Source organism: Lactuca virosa, chromosome 2 (genome assembly GCF_052849685.1).
Source record: "Lactuca virosa cultivar CGN04683 chromosome 2, Lactuca_virosa_CGN04683_v6, whole genome shotgun sequence".
Taxonomy (NCBI): Eukaryota; Viridiplantae; Streptophyta; class Magnoliopsida; order Asterales; family Asteraceae; genus Lactuca; species Lactuca virosa.
In genome coordinates this window covers 293640305-293659137 of record NC_136427.1, presented here as the reverse complement: position 1 = coordinate 293659137, position 18833 = coordinate 293640305, and the positions used below count along the sequence as shown (strand labels likewise).

Below are 18833 nucleotides of genomic sequence, written 5' to 3'. Positions count from 1 at the left end.
TTTTGTAGACACTTCTATGCCTTAATACATGAGATAAGACGAAGGTTCGTACTGGGTTTGTCTCCGTATATAATTAGGGTTCCATGGTTACGGAGATGAAGGCGAACGACCTTCTCGCGACACATAATTTCGGCATGATGGGGGCTCAACCAGTCCATGCCGATAATCACATCAAAACTCCTAATAGTTACAGGAATCAAGTTTGTTTGAAAGGCGTTGTTGTCGTGATTGTTGTTGGTGTTGTCGTTGTTGTTGTGGTGGTGGTGGTTGTTGTTGTTTCCCTGTTGCTGGTTTTGGGGAGGATAGGTCCTATAGTATTTTGCCGTGTGACCCTTTCGGTTGCAACTAGTACAATGCATCTCCCTGCATTCACCCTTGTGATGGAGATTGCACTTGTTGCACTTTGGGAGATTTCTGGAATACTGCTTAGGGCACTTGGGGTGGATGAGGCTGGAGCATGTGGTGTTGAGGGAACTTGGGTGGTTGCAACGTGAACTGTTACTGTTTGTTGTTTCTTCGACGACTCTGAGCCTTGTCCTCCCTTCCTCTTGTTATTCTTTCCTTTCTTGTTATCACTCTCCCTCTTGCATTCAGTTTCCCCTGCTTTCTCGCCCTTCTTGTTGTTGTGGTCGTACAACTTTTGGCCAACCTCTTGGCACTGTCAAAGGTTTCAGGATTTGCGGCTATCACGTTTCCTTGAATTGGGGGAGTTATGTTGGGTTTTGAGCATTCTAACACTCCTATGGTGTACATGCAACCCTATAAACCTTGGATCTATGTTTTCTCTATTATACATGCAAATATTAACTATTCCAAGGTTTCATCCTAACTAGCATATTATGAAGCACCTATACTACAAAGTTCTAGTTAGATGACATACCTTTTGATGTAGCTTGATGTCTTCAAGCTTTAAGAGCTTAGCCCCAATAGTGTGGAAGCCTCAAATGGAATCACAAATCACCAAAACACCTTGGAAGAACTCGAGAGAATATGTATGCACACTAAAATCGGCACACTCTTATTTTCACACACTTGTGTCTATTTTGTGAGCCAAGGACCCTTTATATATTATGGAGGATTAGGGTTACATCCATGTAAACCCTAATACCCATGACCTTTCATTTACATAGGATCCATGGGTTAAAAGCTCCATGGACCATCCATGAAAGCTTAGCCCAACCTAAATGAACTTGGCCCATTCCATATATATAAGAGTCCATATTTAATTAGTTCTTTTTGATCACTTAATTAATTCTAAATTAATTCTTGATCAATACTAATTAAATAATATGATTCCATATTAATATATTAGAACTTATAATATATTAATATAAATCATAAATATACTATTCTCAAAAGACTATCCATATAAATTGTGACGGTGAAGTGCAACCCAAATGGACCATGCCAGGTCGGGTCAAGTACATACCAAATATAGTTATGGACTTAGACATTAATCCAACAGTCTCCCACTTGGATAAGTCTAAAACTATTATTGAGTATGACTTCAAAACCTAACTGGCAATCGTAGCTCTTAAAGCCGCTGTCGAACTCTGACCTTGTCGATGACTTGTCCATTAGATAAGGGATCATATATTCCTCCATTCTAGATATCATATGGACTGAGACATGGATTATAATCATTCTCTATGTCCATTTGTTGTTTCCCGATTTTTGATTTATGATGACTGACTGATTGAACAAATCAAATCAGTCCTGGCTTGGCCAATGATATGGGCTTATTTAGTCATAGAAATCATTCATTATCTTATTAATTATTGTTGATTTTATATCATTTTATGGACAAAAGGTACTTAATTAGCTTAATATTTCAATTTCAGCAATAAAAGACATGCTCGGGTGGAAAAGGAAGCGGAACTAGCGATTGGAAGCTTGGATCTTGGATTTTGAAGAAAGAAGGATGTTGTTGGGCAGCTTGACCCCTCGTCAGTGTTTTGGCCATATTTCATGAACCGTAACTCCGATTGATGAGATTCAAAATGTTCTGAAAACTAGACACAATTTCGGACGACTTTCATGTTTTGAGAAAATTTTAAAAACACAAGGTACTCGGCGAGTAGGGTCGACTACTCGGCAAGTCGCATCGAAGATTCGAGAAGATAAAGACGCGCTGACTTGCCGTACACGGGATTTTAAGTGATGGACTCGGCGAGTAGGTCACTAGACTCGCCGAGTAGCCCCTGTTTTCATAATATATATATAGAAACGCTTCTCATTCGAACCCTAACGAATGGGGGAAGTTTAGGACGATTTTTGGAGGCCAGAAGGGTTCTTAGAAGCTGTGGTTTTCGAGATTTCAACCTAGATATCAAATTGGAAGAAGATCAAAGGCAATAACACACTACTTTTATCTTAATCATTTGCATAAACCATGTTTCAATCATTAGATTATGTTTTTAGTTTGTTATTTGCTGTAGATATGAGCTAAAAACTCATAACTTCTGTTTAGGATAGATGATTTTGTGATTATGGTTTGATTTTATGGTAGGATTAATTTAATATTGGTGATTTTGTTGATTCTAGCTTGTTAAAGAACCTTATGTGTGAATGATAACTGTTTTTCTGTTAGTAGGAAGATAATTAAGAAGCATGAACATCTCTTAATTGCTACCTCATATAATTTATGTGACCACTTTATTATATGACTAGGATTAGCGACTGTGAAACTAGAATTAATAGAAAAATAGGTAAATTCATGTGTGAGCTTGTGTGATGACCATCAACAAGAGGTTAACTAAAGGACCAAATTAGTTAACCATTACAAGTCTAAATTAACCCGAATAAATAACCTAGTGAATTGAATTAAATTAGACAACTGGCCACTGTTTGAGTTAGTTTGTTCTCTAAGGATTAGTGCAGCGAACGTGAATCTAATCACTTGAATCGGTAGCCAATAGAAGAATTAATCCATTGCACTATTACCATAATATCAACCATAGGATCAATTGAGTTGAACTAAACAGAAGTTCCCTTCGTTATTGAATTTAGTTGAATCTTTGCTTATCTAGTTTTTAGTTAAGTAGTCTAAGTATTAGTTGTTTAAGTTTCTAGTCTTGCAAAACTAGAGAAACCCCCTTTCTATTACTTGTTTTATTTAGATAATATTAGCATTTCTTTTACTTGTTTACCGTTCCCTGTGTTCGATACCCTACTTACCTGAACTAAACTGCTAATCGATAGGTACACTGCCTTTCGTGTGTTCGTCTTTGTGTTTAAGTTAGTAGGATTAAAACTAGTTGGTTTTACACACATCAATTTTTTGGCGCCGTTGCCGGGGAACGGTTCTAAATTAGCACTAATTTCTATTTTTATCGATCATTTGTGTGGGATTTATCTTACACAAAGTTAATTCTGAGGTAATTTAGTAGTTAGTATAGGTTTTGATCAATCCCTGTTTTAATAAATTAAGTAGAAAATTTTTCTGTTTTTACCTTGAACTCGCCGAGTGCACTCGACGAAACTCGGCGAGTCAATCAATGTTCACAGTTTTAGCTTTTATTTCATTTTTGTTCTTTTTACGCGTTTTTCTTGTTTTATTTGCAGTTGTTTCATGACCCGAGGATCTGATACACCTTTGATCCCTCCTCTAGACGACCCGGAATCCGCCCTAAGGAAGAACAAAGGAAAATCCGTTGGAGAATCCGCTTCTTCAAGGAATTCGCCACTAAAGAACCTAAAGTCCCTTTTCAGCAAGAAGAAGAGCAGCAAATCAGGAGCATCCAGCGCCTCTATGACAATCGAAGACCCTACTAAAGAAGACGCCGAGTACGAGACCGAGGAAGAAGAAGACCCTACATTCGGTCACGTTTCCGATTCCGACGGTGAATTAGCTATTCTCATGGCTAACATTGATGAAGTCCCCATGGGGGAATGGAATAAGAGGATACGCGATGATATCTGACCGGGACTTGTGCAACCCGTAATCCCCGTTACTGCTACTTTTGAGCTCAAGGGTCACATCCTGGCTCTACTTAAGGAGATCCCCTTCACAGGCAAATACCACGAAGACGCTTACAAACACTTGGACGAAGTCAATGATGTAGCTGATTATTTCAATGTTCCAAATGTGCCTCGAGAAACTCAGCTACTTCGCATGCTTCCGGTTACTTTGAAGGGTGCTGCCAAGGATTGGCTCAAGTCATTGCCCCCAGGATCTATCACTACATGGGCCCAAATGAAAGAAGAGTTCATTGATCAATTCTGCCCGCCATCCAAGATATCCAAGCTAAAGAAAGCCATAGCTAACTTTGAACAACAAGCTGGAGAATCACTATATGAAGCGTGGGAGAGGTACAAGAGCCTGCTAAGGAATTGCCCACATCATGACCTCAATAGTCAACAAGAAGTCTCCATCTTCTATGATGGAGTAAATGTTACCACTAGGCAATTACTTGACTCGCAAGGTCCACTCACGAAAAAGGCACCTCCAGTGATAAAGCAACTAATTGAAGAATTCTCTAAGCATTCTAGAGAATACCACAATCCAAGAAATGATGTGACGAGAGGGGCCGCCTATGCAGCTTCAGAAGACTTGTCAGCAGTTATGGCTATGCTAAAAACCATGGATAGGAGGATGGATAAAATGGACCAAACGATACATGCTATTCGGGTGGGTTGCGAAAATTGCAATGGGCCTCACCTTACTAGAGACTACGATTTGGATGAGAATGGCAACAAAAAGGTGCAAGTTTGTTACTCAAGTGGGGACCGATATGATGAAGATTGGCGTAGACCAAAGAAAGAGTGGCTCCCTTATGACGAGTACAAGAAGGCTAAGGAGGAGAAGTTCAAGCAAAAGGGAAGGGGGTTTTACCAAAAGGAGGAGCCATCACAAGAAAGAAAACCAAGTTTGGAAGAAATGCTTACCAAATTTGTAGCTGCTTCAGAAAAAAGACATAGTGATCAGGATGCTGCAATTCAAGAAACAAGGACCATGCTTAGAAACCAGCAAGCATCTATCCACAACATAGAAACGCAGCTAGGGCAACTTGCTCAACAAATAAACCAAAGATCACCGGGCGAACTTCCTAGCAAAACCGAAAACAACCCACGAGGCGCGCACATAAACATAGTCACAACAAGAAGTGGGAAAATAATCACTCCTCTGGCCCCTATTCAGAATGAAGCACCCAAAGAATCCCAGAAGGAGGAAGCAGAAAATCAAAATCTTCAATCTGACAGCTCTACTCGCCGAGTACAGAATATGGACTCGGCGAGTCCACTGCCATACCCAGCCCGAGCTAAGAAAGTGAAGCAGGAAGAGGAGTACCAGAAGTTTCTAGATCATATAAAGGCTCTTCAAATCAACATACCCTTCATCGAAGCTGTCGCACAAATGCCCAAATATGCAAAGTTCCTTAAGGAACTTCTCACTAATAGAAGGAAGATGGAGGAAGTGAAGAAGGTAGTCCTCAATGAGAATTGCTCAGCCGCCATGCTCAACAAACTACCAAAGAAGAAGGATGACCAGGGGAGCTTAACTTTACCTTGCCAATTTGGCAATTTAGCCACCACTCATGCCTTGGCTGATTCAGGAGCAAGTGTGAATTTAATGCCTTATTCATTCTTCAAAAAGCTGGATCTCCCGGAACCAAGACCAATTCGTATGGCGATTCATTTAGCTAACAAGACAATCACTTTCCCAAGAGGAATATGTGAAGACTTAGTGGTCAAAGTGGACAAGTTTGTATTTCCCGCTGATTTCATAATTCTAGACATGGAGGCGGATCCTCAAGTCCCAATCATCCTTGGAAGACCCTTCCTCAACACGGCAAGTGCTATAGTAGACATGAGGGACTCGAAGCTCACTTTGCGGGTAGGAGAAGATTCAGTTACATTTGGGGTTGATCAAGCTATGAAGTATGCACGGAATAGTGACGACACGGCATTCTCAATTGACATGCTTGATGAATTATTGGAGGAATGCATAAGTGAAGATTCCAGCAAGTTCACAATTTTTGATGAAGAATTTGATGCAGAAAAAGACTTAATGGACATCGAGAGGCTGCTGGAAGAAGCTGAGTTTGAAGAGTTGATGAGGCAATCTGACACTTCAACTCACCGAGTAGGGCCGATCTACTCGCCGAGTCCAAGCGAAAAAAAAACAGAATTCGTAAAGTCAGCTACCAACTCGCCGAGTCCCTTACCTACACTCGGCGAGTACAACAAACAGAACCCAAAAACTGAGCTCAAAAAGTTACCAGAACATTTGGAGTATGCCTTCCTTGAAGATGGCCATCAAAAGCCAGTCATTATAGCCTCTGACCTTTCCAACTCTGCAAAGGAAGAACTAGTGCAAGTTTTGAAGAAGCGAAAACGGGCCATAGCATGGAGCATTACCGACATCAAGGGAATAAGTCCCTCTTATTGTTCACACAAGATTAACCTGGAAGAAGGAGCAAAGCCGGTTGTGCAGCACCAAAGAAGACTAAACCCAAATATGCAAGAGGTGGTCAAGAAAGAAGTGGTCAAGATTTTAGATGCGGGGATTATATATTCCATTTCCGACAGCCCGTGGGTGAGTCCGGTTCAAGTGGTGCCCAAGAAAGGAGGGATGACAGTCATAACCAACGAAAAGAATGAGCTTATTCCGACACGAACGGTAACCGGTTGGAGAGTGTGCATTGATTATCGAAAACTAAACAATGCCACTCGTAAAGACCATTTCCCCTTACCCTTTATTGATCAAATGTTAGAAAGATTATCGGGCCATAGTTATTATTGCTTCCTAGACGGATTTTCGGGTTATTCCCAAATACCCATAGACCCATTGGACCAAGAAAAGACCACATTCACTTGCCCAAGTGAGACTTTTGCTTATCGACGCATGCCCTTTGGGCTATGCAATGCACCCGCGACATTTCAAAGGTGCATGACGGCCATATTCCACGACATGGTGGAAAATTTCATGGAAGTCTTTATGGACGATTTTTCTGTTTTTGGATCTTCCTTCCATGATTGTCTCACAAATCTTGACCTAATGCTTGCTAGGTGTGAAAAGACCGACTTAGTCCTTAATTGGGAAAAATGTCACTTTATGGTTAAGGAGGGTATAGTTTTGGGCCACAAGGTTTCCAAATCGGGAATTGAAGTGGATCGGGCAAAGATTGACACCATTGCCAAATTACCTCCACCAACTAATGTGAAGGGTATTAGAAGTTTTCTAGGACACGCGGGTTTTTACCGGCGTTTTATTAAAGATTTTTCTAAAATAACTAGACCTCTAACACAATTACTCCTAAAAGATGCACCATTTAATTTTACTAAAGAGTGTTTAGAGGCATTTGAATTTTTAAAGGAAAAATTGACTAATGCCCCGATCATTGTTGCACCAAATTGGAATTTACCATTTGAAATAATGTGTGATGCTAGTGATTTTGCATTAGGAGCTGTCCTTGGTCAAAGGGTTGATAAGCACTTCCAACCCATATATTATGCTAGCAAGACTTTAAATCCAGCCCAAGAAAACTACACCACCACGGAAAAGGAATTATTAGCTGTGGTGTACGCTTTTGATAAATTCCGCCCTTATTTAGTTTTATCTAAAACAACTGTTTTTACTGACCACTCTGCTATCAAGTATTTGTTTGTCAAACAAGATGTCAAGCCAAGATTGATACGATGGGTTCTACTTCTTCAAGAGTTTGACATAGAGATACGCGACAAAAAGGGAATGGAGAATGTAGCAGCTGACCACTTGTCAAGGCTTGAAAACCCGCGATTGCAAGAAGATAGAGTTGGAGATGATTTTCCGGACGAGTATATTATGGTGACTGCGGGAGAAGAACCATGGTTTGCAAATATAGCTAATTACTTAGCTAGCAATTACCTCCCAAAAGATCTCACAAGTCAACAAAAGAAGAAATTCTTTTCCGAGATAAAGTATTACTTTTGGGATGAACCATATCTTTTCTGAAGCTGCGCGGATGGAATCATACGAAGATGCGTGTTCGGGAATGAAAGCTGGAAAATATTGGAGCAATGTCATAGCGGGCCCACGGGTGGACATCATGGAGCACATTACACTGCTAAGAAGATCTTTGACATTGGGTTTTACTGGCCCACGATTTTTAAAGATGCAACCCAATTTGTCAAAGAATGTGATGCATGTCAAAGAGCGGGAAACATTTCATCTCGAAATGAAATGCCACAACATAGTATCCAAGTGTGCGAAGTATTTGATGTGTGGGGGATCGATTTCATGGGACCATTTCCCATATCCAAAGGCAACAAATACATATTGGTGGCGATGGATTATGTATCCAAGTGGGCGGAGGCACAAGCCTTGCCCACTAATGACGGTCGGGTAGTGGTGAGGTTTTTAAAGAAGTTATTTTCAAGATTTGGGGTCCCGAAAGCTCTCATAAGTGACCGAGGCACTCATTTTGCCAATGATCAACTAGAGAAGGTGCTAAGTAAATATGGGGTAACCCCTAAATTTTCAACATCCTACCATCCACAAACTAGTGGACAAACCGAAGTGACAAATCGAGCTTTAAAGAGAATCTTGGAGAAATCGGTGGGGAGCAATCGAAAAGAATGATCGGATAAGCTAGACGATGCACTTTGGGCCTTCCGTACAGCTTTCAAAACCCCTATTGGTACTACACCATATAGGTTAGTTTATGGAAAGCAATGTCATTTACCGGTGGAGATAGAGCATAAAGCTTTTTGGGCTTTAAAGATGTGCAACTTCAACATGGAGGAGCTCAAGAACAACCGGTTAATGCAAATGAATGCTCTTGAGGAACTTAGAAATGATGCATACACTAGTTCTTTGATCTATAAAGAGAAAACTAAGAATTGGCATGACAGGAGGATCAAGGAAAATAAAGAATTTCATGAAGGGCAAAAGGTGTTGCTCTTTAATTCAAGGTTAAAACTCTTCTCGGGCAAACTCAAGTCAAGATGGGATGGTCCTTTTCTGGTGAAGAAGGTGTTTCCTCATGGTGCTATAGAGCTATTGTCAAAAGATGGCACCCCTTTCAAGGTCAATGGACATAGAGTCAAAAAGTATGAAGAAAGAGTTCCAAGGAATGACGGCATGGAAGAGTTGATGTTGCTGGAAGGGATTGCAGCCACGTAGAATGGGAGGAGTCCAGCTAATGACTCCTTAAAAAGAAGCGCTTCCGGGAGGCAACCCGAGTTTAGAGTTTGCATTTCTTTTTCCTTTATTATTTATTTTTTTTTAATTCCTTAGGATCTTTTTCATTCATCTTCTTCTGGAAATATGTTCTAAATGATTGCTTGAGGGCAAGCAATGCCTAGAGTGTGGGGTGGTGGGTTAAAAAAAATTAATTAAATTCAATTTTTGTCAAACTGCAAGCTTTACTCGCCGAGTAGGTACGAGTACTCGGCGAGTGCTTGCCTAAATAACCAATTGTACTCGGCGAGTAGCCCGTTTCTACTCGGCGAGTAGCCAACTTACACAGACGGTATAAAAATCTGAGAAATAAGGGTTTTTACCCATTTTACCCACACACTCGCCGTGCACAGCCTCCTTCAAGCGATTTCTGTGATTTTTGGCTTAATCCTCGACTTTCAAGGGAAAGGGTATGATCTTTACACTTAAAAACTCATCAAAGGTTCAAGCTTTATCACTGATTTGCCCTATTTTATCTAAATTCGGATTTGGGGGTTTCCTCAAATTCTAGGGTTTTAGTTTTACCATAAATTAGGAGTTGTTAGGAGAATTTTCTTTTGGTTTAGTGGTTAATGGACTTAGTACAGCAAACCCCTGTGCAAAATTGGGTGTTTTAAGTGACCCATATGTGTTCGACAGATTCTGGTCCCGATGTTCATCCTACTCGCCGAGTAGGACATGAACTCGGCGAGTAGGAGGCTATACAGATCTATTTTATTCAATTTTAATTACTGGGTGTTGTTTGTTTGTGCTTTCTTAATGTTGTCATGCAGGTACCATGTCCAGACGAGGTCAGTCTTCAAGAGGGGGAAGCCAAGGGGACATCCCGTGGCTCTCGTTCCGCCAAATCACATCCAAATCGTCTCAAGCCCGTGCCAAAAACAAGTTAGAGGCTTTAAAACAGAAAGAGATTCATTTACCCAATGCAGTGGATTGGGATTGGATGGGGAAAGTTGGTTTGGAAGAAGAGCTAACACCATATTTGGTGAAAGAATGTAATTTGGGGGATTCAACCATCATATGTGATGGTTGGTTACAGCTTTTCAAAATTCAAGAACTAGTCTACGCTGAATTATGTTGGGAGTTTTTTGCTACCATCTCATTCTGAGGTGGTAGTGAGTACTACAATCCCAATGTAGTTTCCTTTTCTCTTGGTGGGGAGCTGCGACAATGCAGCATGGCTGAATTTTCATGGAGGCTTGGAATCTATGAGCAAAGCACTATGTTGAATGAAGATTTTGAAGTTTTTTTAGAGAATTTCCACAAAGATCTCCCCGAGGGAGTGGTTGCTTCTACCTGGTGGAATACTATTGCTAACCGGGTGTACATCCCATCTACCGCACAGGAGGGTCACATACGTTCACCGATCCACCGTCTCATTCATCGGTTCATTGCCAGCACGATTAATATGCGAAAGAACTGGGACAAGGTCCCGACTCTTGACATCTTTTATCTTTGGAGTATTATTACTCCTGATGTTTTCTGCAATCTCCCCTATCGCATAGCCAAGTATCTTGCTGAAGGGGCTGTTAAGGAAAAGATGAACTCCAAGATTAATGGAGGGATGTTTGTGACGAGGCTTGCAAGGTCATTTGGGGTATTAGATTTGCAAGAGTCAAGGGCGCTGACGGTCATTTATCCCCCTCCGTTCAACACCGCATTATATAGGAGGGCAAGGATTGTGGAAAAGTTTGGTGATTCTTTTTCTATTCCTCATGCGGATGAGCCGGCTATCCCCGAGGAGCCGGGAAGGCGAGTGAGGCAAAGAAGCGAGCGGGTACGGGAAGACCCACCGGTTATTCCGGTGGAAGAAGAGAACGATGGATGGAATCAACTTGAGTACCGGCGCTACTTCGATGATATTGGAAGAGGAGTTAACTATAACAATCAATCATTTGGCTATCTCTTCCAACAAATGAACATCGCACCGAGACCTGGACCCGGCTACCCCCACATCATGAGTTGGGAAGAAAGGATGAGGAAAGGCAATGAAGGAGGAGGACGTGGAGCTGGAGGAGCCGACATGGATGATGAAGAATGAAAAATGTTTCTTTTGTGTTTTTAATTTATTTTCGTGATGTTGGATTTGGACAACTTGTTAAACTTGGATGATTTTATTTCTTGTTAGGACTTTTGGTTGCTTTCACTCTTGTCTGCATTTTTTTTCAGGATTGGAAGGTTAGGATACATTTAGAAGTCTTATGGGTCAAGGTTCAAGTAAGGAATGTTAAATTGAGAGTGCGAAGTCTTTTCCATTAAGTTCAAGTCCGTTAGAGTTGGGAGTGTAGAGTGCTTTATTACTGAAGTAATTAGAAAAAGAGTCACTGAATTACCCCGATTCAGCACTTCAGTCGAAAGGAAAACTCAGCGCCTACTCGTCGAGTGCACATATCCTACTCGGCGAGTGCATGGACAAATTCACGACTTCTCTGCAAGATAGCAACATACTCGCCGAGTACACGACTTACTCGCCGAGTCCATCATCATTTTTTCGGATTCCAGAGTTGTTTTGGGCACGTTCGTTGCAGTTTTATCCAACTCTTTCATAGAGGATCATTGCTGGAGGTTTCTAGGAGCTGTATCCTACATATTTGAGTCATTTGCAAGTCTACCACACGCGACATGACACCCAAGACATGGATGAGCTGTTCCCATGTTTAAAGTCATTCAAAGATGGAGCTAAATTGAAGATGATCAGCCTCGCCACTACTATCCCAGGGGAGTTTGTTCCAATTCCCTCTTTATTTTTATGTTTCTTATTCATGCATAATATGCAATGGGGACATTGCATAAATTAAGTGTGGGGTAGGGGGTTGGTTACATTTAGTTAAAATTTAGATTAATTTTAAAATTTTGCATAAAATTGCTAGGGCTAATTTAGATATTTTGGTAAAAACAATTAGGGATCATGCTAGTATTATATTTGATGATTCCATGAGGACCCAAATGTTTAGTTGAGCCTATATACGTTATAGTGCATTTGTGGCTCCCTTATTCTAGTGAAATCATGAGACAAAAACACAACCTCGCTTAGTTTGAGGATGCAATATGTTTAGCATCGTGTACTTGAAATGTATCCAGGAAAATTGTTATCATTAATCAATAAAGGTTGAAGTTGAGTGCCCCTGCTTAAGCATGTAGGTATTGAGTGAAGAAAAAAGTGAGTTACATGTTAAAAAAAAGAGAGAGAATTACAAGAAAAGTTTAAAGAATTTTTGGAGCATCAAAGTTAAAGTGTGAGATCAAAAGATCAAAATTCCGAAGAAATTCAAAAGTGAAGATACCAAAAATCAAAAGGTGGCAAATTTGAAGAAATCAAAGTTCAAATTATCAAGAAAGTGAAGAATTCCAATAGCTCCATAGTGGTATCGAAAAGTTGTAATTTTCTAGATTATGTATGCTTGGATTGCTTGACCAAAAATACCTTGAGGTTAAGAGGTTTTCTGAGGATGGATTCGGAGGGATGCATAAAATGAGCATAGTTCGGGGTGAGTGGGCGAATGTTTATGAGGATTGTGAGTATTTAGAGTATGGGGGGTTATTAGGAATTTTAGACACAAATGTGCGCGTTACGGTCTTGGCATAATGGCTGGGTTCGACGTGAGTTGTCCTATGTGATTCTAATGTGTTAAAATTCAGTTTTGCTTGGGGGCAAGCAAAAGTCAAGTGTGGGGTATTTTGATATGGGCTTATTTAGTCATAGAAATCATTCATTATCTTATTAATTATTGTTGATTTTATATCATTTTATGGACAAAAGGTACTTAATTAGCTTAATATTTCAATTTCAGCAATAAAAGACATGCTCGGGTGGAAAAGGAAGCGGAACTAGCGATTGGAAGCTTGGATCTTGGATTTTGAAGAAAGAAGGATGTTGCTGGGCGGCTTGACCCCTCGTCATTGTTTTGGCCATATTTCATGAACCGTAACTCTGATTGACGAGATTCAAAATGTTCTGAAAACTAGACACAATTTCGGACGACTTTCATGTTTTGAGAAAATGCTAAAAACACAAGGTACTCGGCGAGTAGGGTCGACTACTCGGCAAGTCGCATCGAAGATTCGAGAAGATAAAGACGCGCTGACTTGCCGTACACGGGATTTTAAGTGATGGACTCGGCGAGTAGGTCACTGGACTCGCCGAGTAGCCCCTGTTTTCAGAATATATATATAGAAACGCTTATCATTCGAACCCTAACGAATGGGGGAAGTTTAGGACGATTTTTGGAGGCCAGAAGGGTTCTTAGAAGCTGTGGTTTTCGAGATTTCAACCTAGATATCAAATTGGAAGAAGATCAAAGGCAATAACACACTACTTTTATCTTAATCGTTTGCATAAACCATGTTTCAATCATTAGATTATGTTTTTAGTTTGTTATTTGCTGTAGATATGAGCTAAAAACTCATAACTTCTGTTTAGGATAGATGATTTTGTGATTATGGTTTGATTTTATGGTAGGATTAATTTAATATTGGTGATTTTGTTGATTCTAGCTTGTTAAAGAACCTTATGTGTGAATGATAACTGTTTTTCTGTTAGTAGGAAGATAATTAAGAAGCATGAACATCTCTTAATTGCTACCTCATATAATTTATGTGACCAATTTATTATATGACTAGGATTAGCGACTGTGAAACTAGAATTAATAGAAAAATAGGTAAATTCATGTGTGAGCTTGTGTGATGACCATCAACAAGAGGTTAACTAAAGGACCAAATTAGTTAACCATTACAAGTCTAAATTAACCCGAATAAATAACCTAGTGAATTGAATTAAATTAGACAACTGGCCACTGTTTGAGTTAGTTTGTTCTCTAAGGATTAGTGCAGCGAACGTGAATCTAATCACTTGAATCGGTAGCCAATAGAAGAATTAATCCATTGCACTATTACCATAATATCAACCATAGGATCAATTGAGTTGAACTAAACAGAAGTTCCCTTCGTTATTGAATTTAGTTGAATCTTTGCTTATCTAGTTTTTAGTTAAGTAGTCTAAGTATTAGTTGTTTAAGTTTCTAGTCTTGCAAAACTAGAGAAACCCCCTTTCTATTACTTGTTTTATTTAGATAATATTAGCATTTCTTTTAATTGTTTACCGTTCCCTGTGTTCGATACCCTACTTACCTGAACTAAACTGCTAATCGATAGGTACACTGCCTTTCGTGTGTTCGTCTTTGTGTTTAAGTTAGTAGGATTAAAACTAGTTGGTTTTACACACATCAGCCAAGCACTCACATGTGTCATCGCTAAATCATCGAGGGGCCCACATATATCGCTTTTATCCCGAAGGTAAAAGGAATGGATAAACTTCGACTCATATGGCTTGTTCTACTACTTGTTGAATAATACACAAAGGCATGTTTTATAACATCGAGTTACCAATGAGTTTTCGTGCAATCAATGTATAAACAACTCATAGTAACAACTCATATCTCTAGGTTTTAAGAATATAAGATATTATCGTCTCATGATCACTCGTGATAAAATCCATGAAGTGATTCAAATGAGCGTGGGTTGAATCCAATACTCAGAACTTATGAGCACTCATGAGTGTTGTAGCACCACTTTGTCCACCAACTTGGACCTCTACAAACCAACCCATGACAGTCTTGATTCATATCTACTTCCAACATATGACCGAATGTGGATGGTTTGAATAACTTAATCATTCAGGAAGAGCGACTTAGTTATTCTGGAAGTCAAAACATGCAAAGTGAAACAAAAGAATAAATTAATCAAATATGGTATCAATCCCTATGAAATAAATAAACACTTTTATTTATCACCATACTGATTACTCATTATTCATTGTTTCGGTTTTATCAACTTTATACTTGAATTAAAAACACTAGTTGTCCCATGCTCCAAGCATGTACACTATGTTTTTCTTAAACAATAGCTTTGCCATACACCAAGTATGCACTCTATGTTTGTCTATGATCCTTACTTTGTGAAATAAACCAATTGAACATAATTTCAATGATTCTAATTTCACACTCCCAAATCCTTATCGAAAAATGTGAGAATTTCAAATTCCTATCATTTATCGAAATTTGTTTAGATTTTAAACTTATATGCACTGACCCTCCTGTAATGAATATGTACAAAGTCACAAAGACTTGTCAATAGTCATTATAAGGTATTCCAATGGAGATCAACTCCATGGAAACTAAGTCTCATATTCAAAGTACATTGCTTTGGACATGCTTCTTGCATTAAGTTTTCTAATCTTACACAGATAACTTCCACCTATGGAGACAACTTCATATTCTCATTTTGACTATCACTTCTGAATAAGAGATGCCTCTTTTCAGAATATGTCAATATGGTCCTTCCAAAATTAGCACTATACTTTCAACTGTCCCTGAGCAACCAATCTTTGGTAAACCTCAGATTGTCCTCGACAATTGCTTAATCATTTTAGTCATGTCCAATTCTAGACCTTTTCCCTTCTTAATGCCTCTGGGCATTTGGAAAAATTTAGAAATGACAAATATTATAGCACATGCAATCGATCCTGTACCCAAAGCAAATGGTACACGATTCATGATGTCTCACATAAAGACATGATTCTAGACCAGTCTTTTGCTACAATATTTTTATTTGCCATGTTTTCAAAATTTGACTATGAAGAGGGATGTCGTAATCATAATCGAATTTTGAGAACGCAATATATAGAATTTCCTTAAGTTGAACCAATCCAACATGAAATTCATATATATATTCTTGACTAAAGATGATTAAGGTCTCAATCTAAGCCTTTAGAACTGAAATGAAGTATATCCTCTCCCTTAATTATAGCAAAACAACTTTTTCAATCCCTGCAGCCTCACGAATTGAAACTTTTGTTTTCTATAATTAACATTGCTAACTTGCAACACTAACAATAATTATCATGCTCCCACTTACATGATGATTATTAGCATAACACTTATGCTCCCACTAGCTTTGACATGTACTCAGAAATCAGCTGGACTTCTAGAAATCAATACTTTATTGACTTTCTTACCAAAGTTCAGATTTCTGATACGAGATGCTTTGATAAAACTTTATCAAAATCATACACCTTTCCTTAGATAGCATGCATGTGTGTCTAAACAATTTCAAAACTATGAAAATGGATGCCGTAATCATAGTCTCGATTGTTTAGACCTTTTGCCATCTGCTTCAAATCTACTTGGTGGAAGTGTTTCCTCACCATCATTTTCATGAATCGGAGAGAAACCTTATGACCCTTAGATTTTATGCTGTATGTGTTCTTATCCATGTGAATCGTCAAAACCATGGTCATAAGACAAGGATAATGACAAATCCAAACTCATATGGACTGAACTTATGCAATCTTAACTTCTTGCCACCTGGCAGTACAGGGCCTGCTATTGCTTCCAAGTTGTTATGCAACCAATTGAGAACTTTCATAACTCCTATGCAAAGCCAACTTTAACTGGAATGGGCACAGAATATGTCAACACGATAGGTTATAAACCTCAAGTCGTGTGCTAGTGAAGAACCTCAAGTTTTATTCTTGATTAGTTCTTGAAATTCTTTTTAGGATCTTTAAGACTCCCACTATCCTCTTGACATATAAGACTATCTTGCCAAATATTCAAGAGATAGTGCGGATTCTTTATCAAGACAAACACTTCACACAATTGGCCTTAGTTGGTCTTTGTTTTATCCAAAACATCACAACTTACCAATTTCAAATGTACAAGAGTAGGACACTTTTACTCTTACATTTGACAAGTGTTTTAAACCTTTCTTTAAGATATGTCACTCAAGTTACAATCTTGGAGTATGACTCTAAGAATTGTTTTGGAACGAAGTATGACTCATCTTCCTGACCTAACCATTTCAACAATTCATGACTCCTCTTCTTAGTCATAAGAATGCACTAAGATGACCTTTAGAGGACTAATTGTGATATGATTTCTAAATCATTAAGATGATCACAAACATGATACTAAAGTACTCTCCCACCTTTTCAGATTTGAGAAAATTTTATCTTTCTGCCTAATTTGATTCTTCCCATTCGTTCTGCCATACATTGAGACTTTTCCAATGTTTCAGAATTATACTTAAACTTGTAAGTATAACCATATTTACTAAACTTAGTAAATCAAATAGTCTTAACGAGCTTTGTAGTGGACATGACCAGTGCACAAGAATATGTACTCGATCCCTTTAGTCCTTCACTTGACTCACACATTCATGTGAACAAGTAATTAGTCTTGATTTTCCAATGCTTGAAAATTCTCAAATTTATCATACTATTCAACTTGCATGATTCGAAGTTTCGGTCCAATTGAAACTTGGGCGATGAGGAACTTTCCTGATTTGGTAAATTTAGACACTACCACAAATGAAAGAATCAAATCTATTTTCCAATATTGTTGTCAGTGGAATCATATAAGCAACAATTTTCCAAAAATTCCATTGTAAGGATACTTCAAATAAATAAATTAAACAATTTTCTTTTATTTTAAAACTTTACGGAAAAACTTATCCTTACAATCCACATGGAAAATTGTTGTTATCTATTCCTTAGCAATATATCATAACTTCTTAAGCAACTGCTCAAAATTCTGATGCGATCGAAATCCACCTTCGCGATTAGAATCAGCATATACTTCCTTTAAGATTTCTCTCTATTCTTTGATTCTTAAAACATCAACATGTGACCCAGTCACATCATGTAATGAGGATCTCAGAATAGAACTTAACAGAGTTAGATAATGGGCTCTACCTGATGTAGAGTCAAACTTATTGATTTTAACATCCTTTGGTAAATTTGGCAGCTTTGCAATCAACGCCCCTTCCTTTGGCAAAATAAACAAATGGACCCTTTGGTAATGGGACTATCTCAGACTTAGCCTTTCTCTTTACCATTTGGTCAACCGGGTTGACTATGGACAATCCCTTTCCATTGGGAAGAGAATGCTTTTTCTGGATTTCCAGTGTCACCATTGTTACTGTCCATAAAGTTTTTGGGAAGTTGATCTTCTAATCAAATTTGCTTTACTATCGTTCCAAATCATTGCTGATTCAGCAGCACCAAGCAAATAGATATGATCATTAAGGTTCATGTCATAGTCTGTTTCATAGTAGTCCCAAAGGAACTCACTATGTGACTTAGAAAGTGATTGAACATCCAACTTTCTCAAGACTTTGACACCCAACTCTCCCGGCTTGTCAATATGTGACTTCATCTCTAAGATGTGATCACACATAGACCTTGCTTGCCATTAGGGCTTGAGTGACCTTGAACTTGTGGGTTAGGGAGAATAATTGGTGGAGGTGGAGGAAGAGAATTATGACTTCCATGAGCCAAACTCGGGAAGTCATATTCATTAGGAAAGCTTGGTTTGGGAAGATCATTGTTGTCTAAACCAGACATCAACAATGGGGAAATTCACGTAAAGTTGATTTAAGTCCTTAATATAACACCCAATATGATATATTAAGGCTAGGACCCAACAAACTATTTTATAACTTGGAAGAGGGATGTCGTAATCCAAGCTATAAAATATTTGAAGGTAGGTGAATGACGATTCACCAATTTCCACCAAGATAAACGAAATGTATTATTAGGTTTTAATTGGTTTTGAAACTCCTAGATTCTTTTGAGATTCATTGAACTTTTCAATGGCATGTTTCAATCTCGAGT

At 38.8% G+C, this 18833-nt stretch overlaps 1 protein-coding gene and 1 non-coding gene across 2 annotated transcripts; one reads left to right on the top strand and one right to left on the bottom strand.

The window, feature by feature from the left end:
• Nucleotides 1-4243: 4243 nt before the first annotated feature.
• Nucleotides 4244-4350, bottom strand: LOC145161999 (small nucleolar RNA R71). The gene has a single exon (XR_013738853.1). It is a non-coding gene; the product is annotated as a small nucleolar RNA R71 (small nucleolar RNA).
• A 4354-nt stretch (nt 4351-8704) lies between these two features.
• Nucleotides 8705-9106, top strand: LOC145158661 (uncharacterized). Its single transcript, XM_079077521.1, has one exon. It carries the CDS (start codon nt 8705-8707, stop codon nt 9104-9106), a length of 402 nt encoding a protein of 133 aa, XP_078933647.1.
• The last annotated feature ends 9727 nt before the right edge of the window (nt 9107-18833 follow it).

Excerpts from the sequence above, each read along its gene's own strand:
- LOC145158661 (XM_079077521.1), top strand. The coding sequence starts at position 8,705 with ATGTGCAACTTCAACATGGAGGAGCTCAAGAACAACCGGTTAATGCAA.